This window comes from Erinaceus europaeus, chromosome X, assembly GCF_950295315.1.
Source record: "Erinaceus europaeus chromosome X, mEriEur2.1, whole genome shotgun sequence".
NCBI lineage: Eukaryota > Metazoa > Chordata > Mammalia > Eulipotyphla > Erinaceidae > Erinaceus > Erinaceus europaeus.
In genome coordinates this window covers 89,409,507-89,423,338 of record NC_080185.1, presented here as the reverse complement: position 1 = coordinate 89,423,338, position 13,832 = coordinate 89,409,507, and the positions used below count along the sequence as shown (strand labels likewise).

At 48.8% G+C, this 13,832-nt stretch overlaps 2 protein-coding genes across 3 annotated transcripts in view; both read right to left on the bottom strand.

Moving 5' to 3' along the window:
- Positions 1 to 486, bottom strand: part of OTUD5 (OTU deubiquitinase 5) — a 52,456-nt gene extending 51,970 nt beyond the window's left edge. For both annotated transcript variants that reach the window (XM_016190968.2, XM_007529408.3), the window contains exon 1: positions 176 to 486. The gene's annotated coding sequence lies outside the window, so the exon portion shown is untranslated. The remainder of the gene's footprint in view (positions 1 to 175) is intronic.
- Positions 487 to 5,088: 4,602 nt separating this feature from the next.
- The window catches only part of KCND1 (potassium voltage-gated channel subfamily D member 1), a 30,626-nt gene continuing 21,882 nt past the window's right edge, over positions 5,089 to 13,832 (bottom strand). Inside the window, exon 7 of the mRNA XM_060183625.1 lies at positions 5,089 to 7,754. Coding sequence (XP_060039608.1) covers positions 7,529 to 7,754 — 226 coding nt within the window. The 3' untranslated portion in view covers positions 5,089 to 7,528. The remainder of the gene's footprint in view (positions 7,755 to 13,832) is intronic.

The window sequence follows — 13,832 nt, the reverse complement described above, 5'->3', positions numbered from 1 at the left end:
AGAACCAAAACAAGCACCTCTTCGTCCCGCCCCCTCACAGGTTCTTGCACTACCGGGTGGGGCCCCCGGGAGCAGCGCACGCGCGGTAGGGCACGGCCCCGCCCCTCGCTGGGAAGTACGTGGGCAAAAAAAAAAAAAAATCGCAGCCGCGGCCACAACAATCACAGGCACCAACCAATGGAAGAAACTGCGCCAGGCCTCGAAGATGCCTGCGGACCAATCAGAGATGAGCTCTCTCTCGCCGTCGCGTGCCCTCCGCCTCAGTTTTCAGTCCAAGTCAGCACCTTGATGCTTTCTCGCGGTCTGAGTCCTGGGTCCTTCCTTCTCTCCCCGAGGCTCTGCCGCGCAGGCGTGAGCCCTGCGGTGCCACGGCGTGGCCTGGCCCGCGTGCAAAAGTCCAAGCAGCTCCCTCCCTAGTTGCCAGCTTGGCCCCAGCCAGACGCACTGACTAGAAAATATCAACACTGCCGGAGTCTAGCGAGCCGCTTCGACGTCAGTTCCGGGCCCACCCATCTGCAAATCCACATCCTGTAGAGAGTTAGATGCCGCTTCACCCTGGCAACAGGCCGACTCGGACGACGATAGGTTGAGAAAGGCAGTCACTCAGGACAGACTGACCAACCCGGAGGCGGACAGGCACCGTGGGGACTGAGGGTGCTTAGGAAAACAGATTCGCTTCCTTTGGCAGCACTGCATTCTCGCCCTTACGTTGACCTCCCCGCCCCTATGTCTCCTGCGCAGGCGCGGCACAGCCCTTTTCCGGAAACTGTTTACCTGGATTGAGCCAAAATGTAGGGACCAACTGACAACAGTCAGCATCTCCCAGTGGGTTTTGAAAAATACCTATTAAAAAAAATCTATTGGCATCCCAGGTGCTGACGCACTGGATAAAGCGTTGGACTCTTAAGAATGAGGTCCCGGGGGTCGGGCGGTGACGCAGCGGGTTAAGCGCATGTGGCGCAAAGCGCAAGGACCGGCACAAGGATCCCGGTTCGAGCCCCCGGCTCCCCACCTGCAGGGGAGTCGCCTCACAGGCGGTGAAGCAGGTCTGCAGGTATCTATCTTTCTCTCCCCCTCTCTGTCTTCCCCTCCTCTCTCCATTGCTCTCTGTCCTGTCCAACAACGAACAACATCAACGGTAATAATAATAACCACAACGAGGCTACAACAACAAGGGCAACAAAAGGGGGAAAAATGGCCTCCAGGAGCGGTGGATTCATGGTGCAGGGACCGAGCTCAGCAATAACCCTGGAGGAAAAAAAAAGAAAAGAAAAGAATGAGGTCCCGAGTTCTATCCCCCAGCATTGCATATGTCTGAATGATAAAGCTAGTTCTCTTTCTCATTCATTACTTTAAGACAGAAAGAAAAATACCTGCTATTGAGCAACTAGAGAGCTACAAGTTAGTGATAACTCTGCCCCTCCTGACTCTGAAATCTCTGGGCAAAGTCACTTACTGCTCACTGCATCTTCAATCTCTACTTGCTAGACAGCAAGGATAATACAAATTTAAGGTTCAGAGATGAATGTTTATAAAGGGCTAAAGGGCACGGTGTTGTGCCTAGGTCACTGTAAATGCTCAATAAAGTCAGCAGCATGGTGACCAGAAAGGGTCCCTGGGGAGTGAGGAAGATCTGAGTTCCAGACACGACGGAGCAAATCATTACCAGCTACGTGACATTGAGCAAGTCTCAAATTGAAGGTTCCCCAGGTGTAAAACACGCAAGGTGATGACCAAGAGGTGACACACTCAGGGAGTCCCAGATTTCAAGACTGAGAGAGACACCTGCAGCACTGCTGCACCACTCATGAAGCTTCCTCCTTCCCGGTGGGGACTGGGGGCTTGAACACAGGTCCTTGAACAGTGTAATGTATGCACTCTATTAGGTGTGCCACTACCTGACCCCTCCTGTTGTTTTTTTTTTTGTTGTTTTTTTAAATATTTATTTTATTTATTCCCTTTTGTTGCCCTTGTTGTCTTATTGTTGTAGTTATTATTGTTGTTGTTGTTGTTGGATAGGACAGAGAGAAATGGAGAGAGGAGGAGAAGACAGAGAGGAGGAGAGAAAGATAGACACCTGCAGACCTGCTTCACCGCCTGTGAAGCGACTCCCCTGCAGGTGGGGAGCCGGGGTTCGAACCGGGATCCTTATGCCAGTCCTTGTGCTTTGCGCCACCTGCGCTTAACCCGCTGCGCTACAGCCCGACTCCCCTGTTTTTATTTTTTTCTTTTTTAATGAGAGAGAGCATCACTCTGGTACATGTGATGCTGGGGATCAAACTCAGGGCTTCGTGCTTGAGTCCAAGACTTAAATTTTTCTTACTTATTATTCTATTATTTATTTATTGGATAGAGACAGAAATTGAGAGGGAAGGGGAAAGATGGAGAGGGACAGAGACAGAGAGACACCTACGGCCTTGCTTCACTGTACATGATTTCCCACCTGCAGTTGGGGACCAGGGTTTGAACCTGGGTCCTTCCACACTGTAATGTGTGCACTCAACTAAATGCACCACCACCAGGCCCCTGAGTCCAAGACTGTGCCATCTCCTGGATCTTAGCTTTCCTGTTTCTTTCTTTCTTTTCTGTTTTTTATAATTTTTTTTATTTTCCCTTTCGTTGCCCTTGTTTTTTTATTGTTGTTGTTGTTATTATTGTTGTCATCGTCGTTAGATAGGACAGAGACAAATGGAGAGAGGAGGGGAAGACAGAGAGGGGGAGAGAAAGATAGACACCTGTAGACCTGCTTCACCGCTTGGGAAGTGACTCCCCTGCAGGTGGGGAGCCAGGGGCTCGACCTGGGATCCTTATGCGGGTCCCTGCGCTTCGCGCCACGTGCACTTAACCCGCTGCGCTACTGCCGGACTCCCAGCTTTCCTGTTTTTTTTTTTTTTTTTCCCTCCAGGGTTATTGCTGGGCTCGGTGCCTGCACCATGAATCCACCGCTCCTGGAGGCCATTTTCTCCCCTTTTTGTTGCCCTAGTTGTTGCAGCCTCGTTGCGGTTATTATTGCCATTGTTGACGTTGCTTTGTTGTTGGATAGGACAGAGAGAAATGGAGAGAGGAGGGGAAGACAGAGAGAGAGGGGAGAGAAAGATAGACACCAGCAGATCTGCCTCACCGCCCGTGAAGCGACTCCCCTGCAGGTGGGGAGCCGGGGGCTCGAACCGGGATCCTTACGCCGGTCCCTGCGCTTTGCGCCACATGCGCTTAACCCACTGCACCACCGCCCGACTCCCAGCTTTCCTGTTTCTAAGCCTTCAGAGCTCCCTCACATTGTTAGGGGGAAATACACAACAAGTGTGGCTTCTAAGACATTCTGTGATTGGCATTCTTTATATGTATGTATGTATGTGTGTGTGTATATATATATATATATATATATACTTTTAAAAATTTATTTATTCCCTTTTGTTGCTCTTGTTCTTTTTTTATAGTATAGTTTTGTATCACTTAAATGTCTGTAGGAAGGTATGACCTCTCTCTCTTTTTAAATATTTACTTATTTATTCCCTTTTGTTGCCCTTGTTTTATTGTTGTAGTTATTATTGCTGTTATTATTGTTATCGTTGCTGTTGGATAGGACAAAGAGAAATGGAGCGAGGAGGGGGAGAGAAAGACAGACACCTTTAGACCTGCTTCACTGATTGTGAAGCGACTCCCTACAGGTGAGTAGCCAGGGGCTGGAACAGGGATCCTTATGTAGGTCCTTGCGCTTCGTGCCACGTGCACGTAACTCGCGGCGCTACCGCCCGACTCCCTGCCCTTGTTGTTTTATTGTCGTAGTTATTATTGTTGTTATCGTTGGATAGGACAGAGAGAAATGGAGAGAGGAGGGGAAGACAGGAGGAGAGAAACCTGTAGACCTGGTTCACCGTTTGAAAAGCTACTCCCCTATAGGTGAGGTGCCGGGGGCTTGAATCCTTACTGTCAGTCCTTGCGCTTTGCACCACCTGCGCTTAACCCATTGCGCTACTGCCCGACTCCCAATGTGATTGGCCTTCTAAGGTCTTCATGCGTTCACCCTCACAACCTGGCCCTCCGCCCCCCTCCCCCAGCCCGCTCTGAACTCTTCCCCAAGGGCCCTTCAGGTAATTGCACCTGTTGTTCTCTCTGCCAGCAACATTGTCTTCCTTTGGTCTTTTGCTTGGCTAGTGCCCAAGCCGTTCTTCATGTCAGCCAGCAGGATGCCTCCCAGGGTCCTGTAATTCACTATCACAGCTACACTGGCATCCTTGCTGAAGTTTTCGCCTTCCGTGTGCAGCACTGCAGTTCAGAAACACCGTCGCTTTTGTCCATCTTTATTTCCTTAGGGCTAGCACCCTCTTTTTCTTTCCTTTATTATTTATTTATTTATTTATTTATTTATTTATTTATTTTACCAGAGCACGGATCAGCTCCGGCTTATGGTGGTACAAGGAACTGAACCTGGACCTCAGAGCCTCAGGCATGAGAGTCTCTTTGCATAACCATTATGCTATCTACCCTCATTTTTTTCTTTTCTTTTTTTTTTTTTTTAACCAGAGCACTGCTCAGCTCTGGCTGATGGTGGTGCAGTGTGTTGAACTTGGGACGTTGGAGACTCAGGCATGAGAGTCTGTTTGCATAACCATTCTGCCATTTCCCCTGTCCTGGGCTAGCACATTCTATGTAGTTAAAACTCTGGTTAATAAGGACTGAGTGGGGGGTGCACCTGGTAGAGCACACAGTTTACAGTGTGCAAAGGACCTAGTCCCCACTTGCAGGGGGAATCTTCATGAGCTGTAAAGTTGTGCTGCAGAGGTCTCCTTTGTTCTCTCCCTGTTTATCCCCTTCCCTCTTGATTCCTCTCTGTCTCTGCCACGTAAATTAATTACAGTTTTAAAAATCTCGTTAGTCATGTCTAGCAGTGTGTGTGTGTGTGTGTGTGTGTGTGTGTGTGTGTCGGTCATGGTGGTGGTTGTACAGTGGCTAGAGAGTTAGACTTCGGATGAGGTCCTATGTTTGATCCTTGACATCGAATGTGCCAGACTGATACCCTGGTTCTCTCTTCCTCCTCTCTCATTAATAAATAAGTAAAAAAAAAACTTTTTAAAAAAGTCTGGTGAATAAAAGTTGATCTTTACTTCACAGATCAGCAGCCTAAAGCAAGAGAAAGGGACTCCTTCACAGTTTGGAAAGCTCATCCAACATGGGGGTCACAGTCTGCCTTGTTGGAGCTCCACAGAGCTGAGTCCCAAGCTATCCCAGCAGCCCAGAGGAGAATGGAGGCAATGTCTGCAGGAAAGATAATTAGCCTCTAACCCAGAGAGGCTTTTTAAAAAATATATTTATTTATTTATTTATTCCCTTTTGTTGCCCTTGTTGTTGTTTTATTGTTGTAGTTATTATTGTTGTTGTTGGATAGGTCAGAGAGAAATGGAGAGAGGAGGGGAAGACAGAGAGGGGGAGAGAAAGATAGACACCTGCAGACCTGCTGCACCACCTGTGAAGCGACTCCCCTGCAGGTAGGGAGCCAGGGGCTCAAACTGGGATCCTTATGCTGGTCCTTGTGCTGTGCACCACCTTCGCTTAACCCGCTGTGCTACCGCCTGACCTCCCCCCCAAAGAGGCTTTTACTAGAGTATAGTTCAGAACTCTTCACTGTCAGGATGCCTGAGTTGAAGTCCCCTCCCTCCCTTCTTCCCTTATTTTTTTAAGTATTTTTATTTACTTATTCCTGAATAGAGACTAAGAGAAATTAAGAGAGGTGGGGGAGATAGAGAGGGGAAGAGACAGATAGACACCTGAAGCCTGGCTTCACCTTTCGTGAAGCTTTCCCCCTGCAGGTGGGGACCAGAGGCCTGAACCTAAGTCCTTGCACACTGTAATGTGCTCACTTAACCAGGTGCATCACCACCTGGCCCCTCTTTTCTTCCTTTCCTTTCATTTTTTTTTTCTTTCTTTCATGTATATTTATTGCTGAGAGGTAGGTGGGGACCAGAGCATCACTCTGGCATCAGCAGTGCCAAGGACCGAACTTGGGACCTCATGCTTGACAGTCCAACGCTCTATCTATTGTGCCACCTCCCAGAGCCATTGAAGTTTTCTTTAGAATCCCAGTTCCCCCTCTCTGGAAGTGAGGAAGGTGGCCGTGGCTCATGTCCAGCCAGCACATCTGCATAGCTCAGGGTTTTCTGGCCTAATTCTCAGGTTTTCCCTAGACCCCCACCATATCCCCTACACCTTCCAGACTACATCATCTGCTTCCTTACCCCATGAGTCCTCCCGCCAGCTGAAAAAGCCTGGATACCAGAGGGGTTCTCCATCAATCCCCAACCCCCAGTACACAGAGCCAGGAGGTGCTTGTCCTCATCTCTCCACTTGGGGGTTTTATTGACTGATGGAAACTACAGCTTCTTCAGCCGCCAGCTCTGCAGGGACAGTTCTGGGGGAACAGGGAACCTGAGATACTGCAAGACAGCAGCCTGAGAGCAGAAAGTTCCAGAAGGTGACCCAGGGAGGAAACAAGAGGGGAAGAGGCAAGGAGGAGTTGTGGGGGAGGGAGGAGGAGGGGATCAAGAAGCCCCCCCAACACACACACACACACACACACACACACACACACACACACACACACACACGGCTTCCCATGACTCCCAGAGCTCAGGGACAAGCCAAGCCCCTCGATCTCCTGTCACTTCTGAACTCCTAACTAAGGACAAAGACTTGGCCCACGCACTCCTGGCACAGCCCAGCAATCACTGGCTGCCAGGGCCTTTATCTGGGCCAGTCCAGACTCCAGCCCAACCCAGGGAGGAGGCACACGGGAGGAGAAGAGATGAGGAGCTCGAGGCTGGACCCTGGTGATGGGTGATTAGGGCTGATGTAAATGCAGCTGAGGCTTCGCATAATGGCACCGCGGCAGCTGCTACTGCTAGTTTGCTAGGTGCCCAGCAGCGCGGGCAGGGCTGGGGGAGGGTGGCTTGTGCTATCTGTATGTGTTGAGGGTGGCAGGTTACCGCTGAGGTCACAGCCCCTTAAGCCTTTGCCTGCATTCCAAGCTTTGGATTCGATGATTTTTTTTTTTTTTAACCAGCACCCTCTACCAGTTTCTGGTTTCCAGTGGGTGCCAGGGAATCGAACCTGGGACCTCAGCATGTCAGGCAGGAAAGTCTCTCTCTCTCTCTTTTTTTTTGCAGAACCATGACGCCATCTCCCCAGCAGCATTCAAAGCTTTGGAAGCTGGGAATCTGGATCTGGTGGAGCCTGAGGGTATCTCTCCACTGAAGCCAGGGCAGAGGGGTAGGGCCCCCTGAACCCCCAAAGCTCCACAGTCAAAAGCAGAAGTCTCCCCTCTCCTCAAGTGGGTGCCTGAGTGGGGGGACCCAAGGGGAGCGACGTGCTCACTGGTGAGTCATTCCATGAAACTTCGTTGCATAGTTCTGGGGGGAAATAGGGAGCAGGAGGAGCCACCCAGGTCTGGCCCACTCTGCCTCCCTGAAATATGGCTTTGGAAAGGAGTCCCCCAGGATGGAGAAGGACCCCCCTGAGTAAGCAGGCCCCACCCTCACAGGGAGGAGATTTTGACTGTCTCCGGGAGGAGGCAAGGGGTTCCTAGGTTGGAGTTCCTGAGGGTGTTGCCAGCTCTACCCGCACTGCCCGGGGAGGAAGGCTGGCTCTCATCCGGGGTGTTGGCAGGAGGGGTAGGGATACTGATGATGGCAGCCACGAAGTCCCGGCTGTCGCAGTTCAGGTCAAGACTGTCGTGAGGCTTGGCGTTGAGGCTGGAACGACTGTGGATAAGGTGGGAGGGAGGAAGGTGCTGAAGAGGTCATCTAAAAGGCCTGCAGGTGGCGCACCCAGTAGAGTGTACATGTTAACCCTGTACAAGGACCTGGGTTCAAACTCCTGGCCGCCATATGAGAGTGTCTGAAGGGAAGGAAACCTTGCCAGTGGTGCTTTGGTATCTTTCCCCCTCCTACCCCCCCCTAAGTCTTTATTTCTCTCAACATTTATCGGAAAAAGGAAGGAAGGGAGGGGGTGAGCTGGGTGGTGGTTGAATGTACATGTCACCATGTACTAGGACCCAGGATCAAGGCCCTGGTCTGCACCTTCAAGGGGGAAACTTCACAGTGTTGAAACAGTGCTGCAGGTCTCCCTCCCCCCTTCCCACTCCCCTCTCAATTTCTCTCTGTCTCTATCCAATAATTAGTAAATAAAAATATCACAAATATATATTGCTTCCAAAGTTATTGCTGGGGCTTGGTGTGGGCACTACGAACCCACTGATATTGGTGGCCATTTTTTCCCATTTTATTGGATAGGACAGAGAGAATTTGAGAGAGGAAGGGGAGATAGAGAGGGGGAGAGACCGCTTGTTAAGCGATCCCCCTGCAGGTGGGGGACCAGGGGCTCGAGCCAGGATCATTGCACAGGGCCTTGCACTTTGTACCATGTGCACTTAACCCAGTGTGCCACCACCTGACCCCCCCCCGAAATAGTTTTTAATTTTAACTACAGATATAGAAAAGCACACACAGAGAGAGAGACCAGAGTCCTGCTCAGCTCTGGCTTACGGTGGTGCTTGGAGATTATACCTGGGACCTCAGAGCCTCAGGCATGAACGTCTATTGCTGAGTCATGCTGTCTGCCCAGCCCTCTCCCCCTCCCTCTCAGAGAAAAAGGAAAACAATGACCTCCAGGAATAGTGGGCTTGTAGTGCAGGCACTGATCCCCAGAGATAACACAGGAGGGGGAAACAAAAAGCATCTGGGCCAGCACAATAGCTTCCTTGGGCAGTGTGGTGTTTTGCTATCCATGTGACCAATGCGCCTGAGATGGCTTCAGAGCTGTAGTGTCTTCCCCTCTCTTCCTTTCTCTCTCTGCCTTTCCCTTTATCTAAAAGTGTCAGCCTGGAGCAGGGAAGCCTTGGAGATGACCGGAAAAAAAATTATCTGCATATTTGGCTAACAGGGCACGTCCTGTGAAACTATAGGGCGTTTGGCACTGAGCTAAAAGCTTCCTCTGCAGAGTGAAGAGTCTGGAACTGCGGAGTCCTGGGTGTGAACCCTGATCCCACTTCAGTCCCTGTCAGTTAATTAATTAATAATTAATTAATTAATTTTGTAATCACCAGGGTTATCACTGGGACTTGGTGCCTGCGTGACGAATCCATCACTTCTAGTGACCCTTTTTTTTTTCTTCCTTTTTCGATAGAGGCAGAGAGAAATTAAAAGGAGAGAAGATGGAGAAAGAGAGATAGAGAAAGACAGACCGCTGGGGGACTGGGCAGTGGCGCACCCAGTTAGGTACATATAGTACTAAGCGCAAGGACCCGTGTGAGGATCTGGGTTCGAGCCCCTGGCTCCCCACCTGCAGCTGGGATGCTTCATGAGTGGTGAAGCAGGTCTGTAGGTGTCTTTCTTTTTCTGTCCCTCTGTATCTCCCCATTTCTCTCAATTTCTCTCTGTACTACCCCCCAAAAATGGGTAAAATGGCCTCCAGGAGCAGTGGATTAGTAGTGCTGGCACCGAGTCCCTGGAGGAAAAAAAAAAATGGAAGAAAGGAAGACACCTGCAAACCTGCTTCCCCACTCACTTATGAAGCTTTACCTCCTCCTGCATGTAGGGACCCAGGGCTTGAACCCAGGTCCTTGAACATGACAACATGCGTGCTCTACTGGGTGTGTCACCCACTGCCTGGCCCCCTGAATTTCTTTTTTTATCTCCTCACTAGTACAAGAATCAACTTATTCCCTCCCTCATCAAGTGGATGAGATTAAACGACATAGAAAATGGTATGAGGGAATCGGGTGGTAGCGCAGCGGGTTAAGCGCACGTGGTGCGAAGCACAAGGACTGGCGTAAGGTTCCCAGTTCGAGCCCCCCGGCTCCCCACCTGCAAGGGATTTGCTTCACAAGCGGTGAAGCGGGTCTGCATGTGTCTGTCTTTCTCTCCCCCTCTCTGTCTTACCCTCCTCTCTCCATTTCTCTCTGTCCTATCCAACAACAACAACAAAAATAACTACAACAATAAAACAACAACAAGGGCAACAAAAGGGAAAATAAATAAATATATATGTATATATATATATATATATATATATATATATTAAAAAAAAGAAAATGCTATGAAGTGTCTGGAACACACAGTAAGTTGTGCAAAGCACTGCTGTTATGGTCATTCCTTTAATGCCCAAGTCATCACAAGACGTTACTGTCCTGTACAGTCTGGTTCGTGTTCTTTTTTAGTCTTAACCTCCTACCACTCATTCACTCTACTCCTGTTTCAGTGCGTTTGCTTCAGCTCAGATAAATTCTCAGGGGGCCTGCAGGTGGGTCACATGGTAGAGACCACATGTTACCATGCATGAGGTCCTGGGTTTGAGCCCTTGGCCACCCCAGTTGGACAGCCTGCAGGGGCTAGGGGTGGATTCATAATTGGTGGGACGGTACTGCAGTGTCTCCCCTTTTCTCTGTCTCTCACTCTCTAAAAGAAAAAAATGGGAAGTTGGGCGGTAGCACAGCGGGTTAAGCGCAAGGACAGGCATTAAGGATCCAGTTCGAGCCCCCGGCTCCCCACCTGCAGGGGAGTCGCTTCACAGGCGGTGAAGCAGGTCTGCAGGTGTCTGTCTTTCTCTCCCCCTCTCTGTCTTCCCCTCCTCTCTCCATTTCTCTCTGTCCTATCCAGCAACAATGACATCAATCATAGCTACAACAATAAAACAACACAGACAACAAAAGGGAATAAATAATAAATAAATGTATTTTTTAATTTTTTATATTTATTTTCCCTTTTGTTGCCCTTCTTGTTTTTCATTGTTGTTGCAGTTATTATTGTTATTGATTTCATCGTTGTTAGATAGGACAGAGAGAAATGGAGAGAGGAGGGGAAGACAGAGGGGGAGAGAAAGACAGACACCTGCAGACCTGCTTCATCACCTGGGAAGCGACGCCCTTGCAGGTGGGGAGCCGGGGACTCGAACCGGGATTCTTAGGCCAGTCCTTGCGCTTTGTGCCACCTGCGCTTAACCCAATGCGCTACCGCCCGACTCCCAATAAATAAATATTTTTTTAAAAATCAATAACATCACTGGCCATGGCAAAAATAACACTATTAATAACTATTTTTAAAAAAAGAATGAGAGAAAAAGTGACCAGGCTGGCAAAATAGCTCACTTGAATAGTGTGCTGCTTTTTCCCAGGTTCAAGTCCCACCCTCACCACTTTGGAAGAAACTTTGGTGCTATGGTCTCCTCTCTCTCTCTCTCTCTCTCTCATCTACCACCAGAGTTATTGTGGGGCTTAGTGCCTGCTTAGTGACTCCACTGTTCCCAGTGGCCTTTTGTTTTTTTCCTTAAAAAAACTGCTCATGGGGGCCGAGGGTAGCACAACAGATTAAGCGCACATGGTGTAAAGCTCAAGGACCAGTGCAAGGATCCCAGTTCGAGCTCCCGGCTCCCCACCTGCAAGGGGATCACTTCACAAGCAGTGAAGCAGGTCTGCAGGTGTCTATCTTTCTCTCTCCCTCTCTGTCTTCCCCTCCTCTCTCCGTTTCTCTCTGTCCTGTCCAACAACGACAACAGCTATAAGAACAATAACAGCAAGGGCAACAAAAAGGGGAAGAATGGCCTTCAGGAGCAGTGGGTTTGTAGTGCAGACACTGAGCCCCACTGATAACCCTGGAGGCAAAAAACAAATCTGCTCATGGGGCCAGGTGGTGATATACCTGGTTGAGCACACATATTACAGTGTGCAAGGACCTAGGTTCAAGCCCCTGGTCCTCACCTGCAAGGGGAAAGATTCACAAGTGGTGAATCAGAGCTGCAGGTGTCACTCTGTCTCTTTCCTTCTCTATCTTCCCCTCTCTTCTCAAGTTCTCTCTGTCTCTATTCAATAATAAATTAAATAAATATATATATATTTTAAAAAGAACCTCTTCAAAAAAATCTGCTCATGGGGTGGGGGTAGATAGCATAATGGTTATGCAAAGAGACTCTCATGCCTGAGACTCCAAGGCCCCAGGTTCAATCCCCTGCACCACCATAAGCCAGAACTGAGCAGTGCTCTGGTAAAAAAAAAAAAAAAAAAAAAAAAAAGACTCATTAAGCTCATCACCCCCCTCCACTTAGTTGGGAACTATGGGCTTGTACCTGGCTCCTTGCACATGATAATGTATGTGCACTATCAATTGATTTACCCCTATAATTCTATAATTTTATTTTTAAAAGTTTTTTATAATTTCTAAAATATTTATTTATTCCCTTTAGTTGGCCTTGTTTTATTGTTGTAGTTATTATTGATGTCGTTGTTGTTGGACAGGACAGAGAGAAATGGAGCGAGGAGGGGAAGACAGAGGGAGAGAGAAAGACAGACACCTGCAGGCAGACTTGCCTCACCGCCTGTGAAGTGACTCCCCTGCAGGTGGGGAGCTGGGGGCTCGAACCGGGATCCTTTCGCCGGTCCTTGCGATTTGCGCCACCTGCGCTACTGCCCAACTCCCCTATAATTTTATTAACCATTGTTAAATCACCAGCTTAAAAAAAAAAGGAGCCAGGTGATGGCTCACCTGGTTGAGCACACATGTTACAGTGTGCAAGGACCCGGTTCCAGCCCCTAGTTCCCGCCTGCAGGAAGAAAGCTTCATGAGCATTGAAGCAGGACTGCAGGTGTCTCTCTGTCTCTCTTCCTCTCTGTCTCCTCCTTCCCTCTCAATTTCTGACTGTCTCTATCCAATAAATAAATACAGTAATAATAAAAAACCCTTAATCACACCCCTTGTATAATACCCTCTTACCCTGTTTTTTTTTTTTCTTACCCTGGTTTTTATCCTTGGCACTTAACATATTGTATCATCTATATATCTGTTTGCCTGTTAAGGGTTTTTTCTCATGTTGTGGGAGTTGGCATAGTGGATAAGACACTGTACTCCCAAGCATGAGGACCTGGGTTCAATACCAGCATTGCATGTTCCACATTGATACTCTGGTCCATCCCCCACCCTCTCTTTCTCTCATAAACAAACAAATGAATAAATAGTCTTTTCCCTCTAGGCTGTAATTTCCAGAGTGCCAGGGATTTCTTTCTCTATCTCTCTCTCAATATTAATTTATTTTTATCTTTATTTATTTATTGGATAGAGACACGAAGAACTTGAGAGGGGAGTGGGAGATAGAAAGGGAGAGAGACAGGGAGACACCTGTAGCTCTACTTCCTCACTCATGAAGCTTTCCCCCTGCAGATGGGGACCAGAGGCTTGAACCTGGGTCCATGTGCACTGTAGTGTGTGCACTTAACCAGGTACACCACCGCCTTGCTCCCCAGGAATTTCTCTCTTTCTGTTTCATTCATAACTATATCCAAAGATCCTCAAACAATGTCTGGCATGCCATGGCAGTAGGGACTCAATCAATGTTTGTTGAAAGAATGAATGAAGAGGGGCCAGGCAGTGGCCCCCCAGGTCCCCACCTGCAGGGGGAAAGCTTCACGAGTGGTGAAGCAGGGCTGTGGGTGTCTCTCTGTCTCTCTCCCTCTCTGTCTCCCCCTCCACTCTTAATTTCTCTCTGTCACTGTCCAGTAAATATATATATATATATATATAAATATATAAAACGAATGAATAACCAGTAGTGCTAGGCAGGCTGAGCCTAAGTTCCCCCACACAGAGAAGCTTGGATTTGAGCTGGACTTGCGTGGTGCGAAGCATCAAGCCTCAGACACCTGATTAAAGAGCTAGGAGTGAGTGGTCCGGGAGGTGGCACAGTGGATAAAGCACTGGACTCTCAAGCATGAGGTCCTGAGTTCAGTCCCTGGCAGCACATGTACCAGAATGATGTCTGGTTCTTTCTCTCTCCTCCTTTCTCATTCATAAATA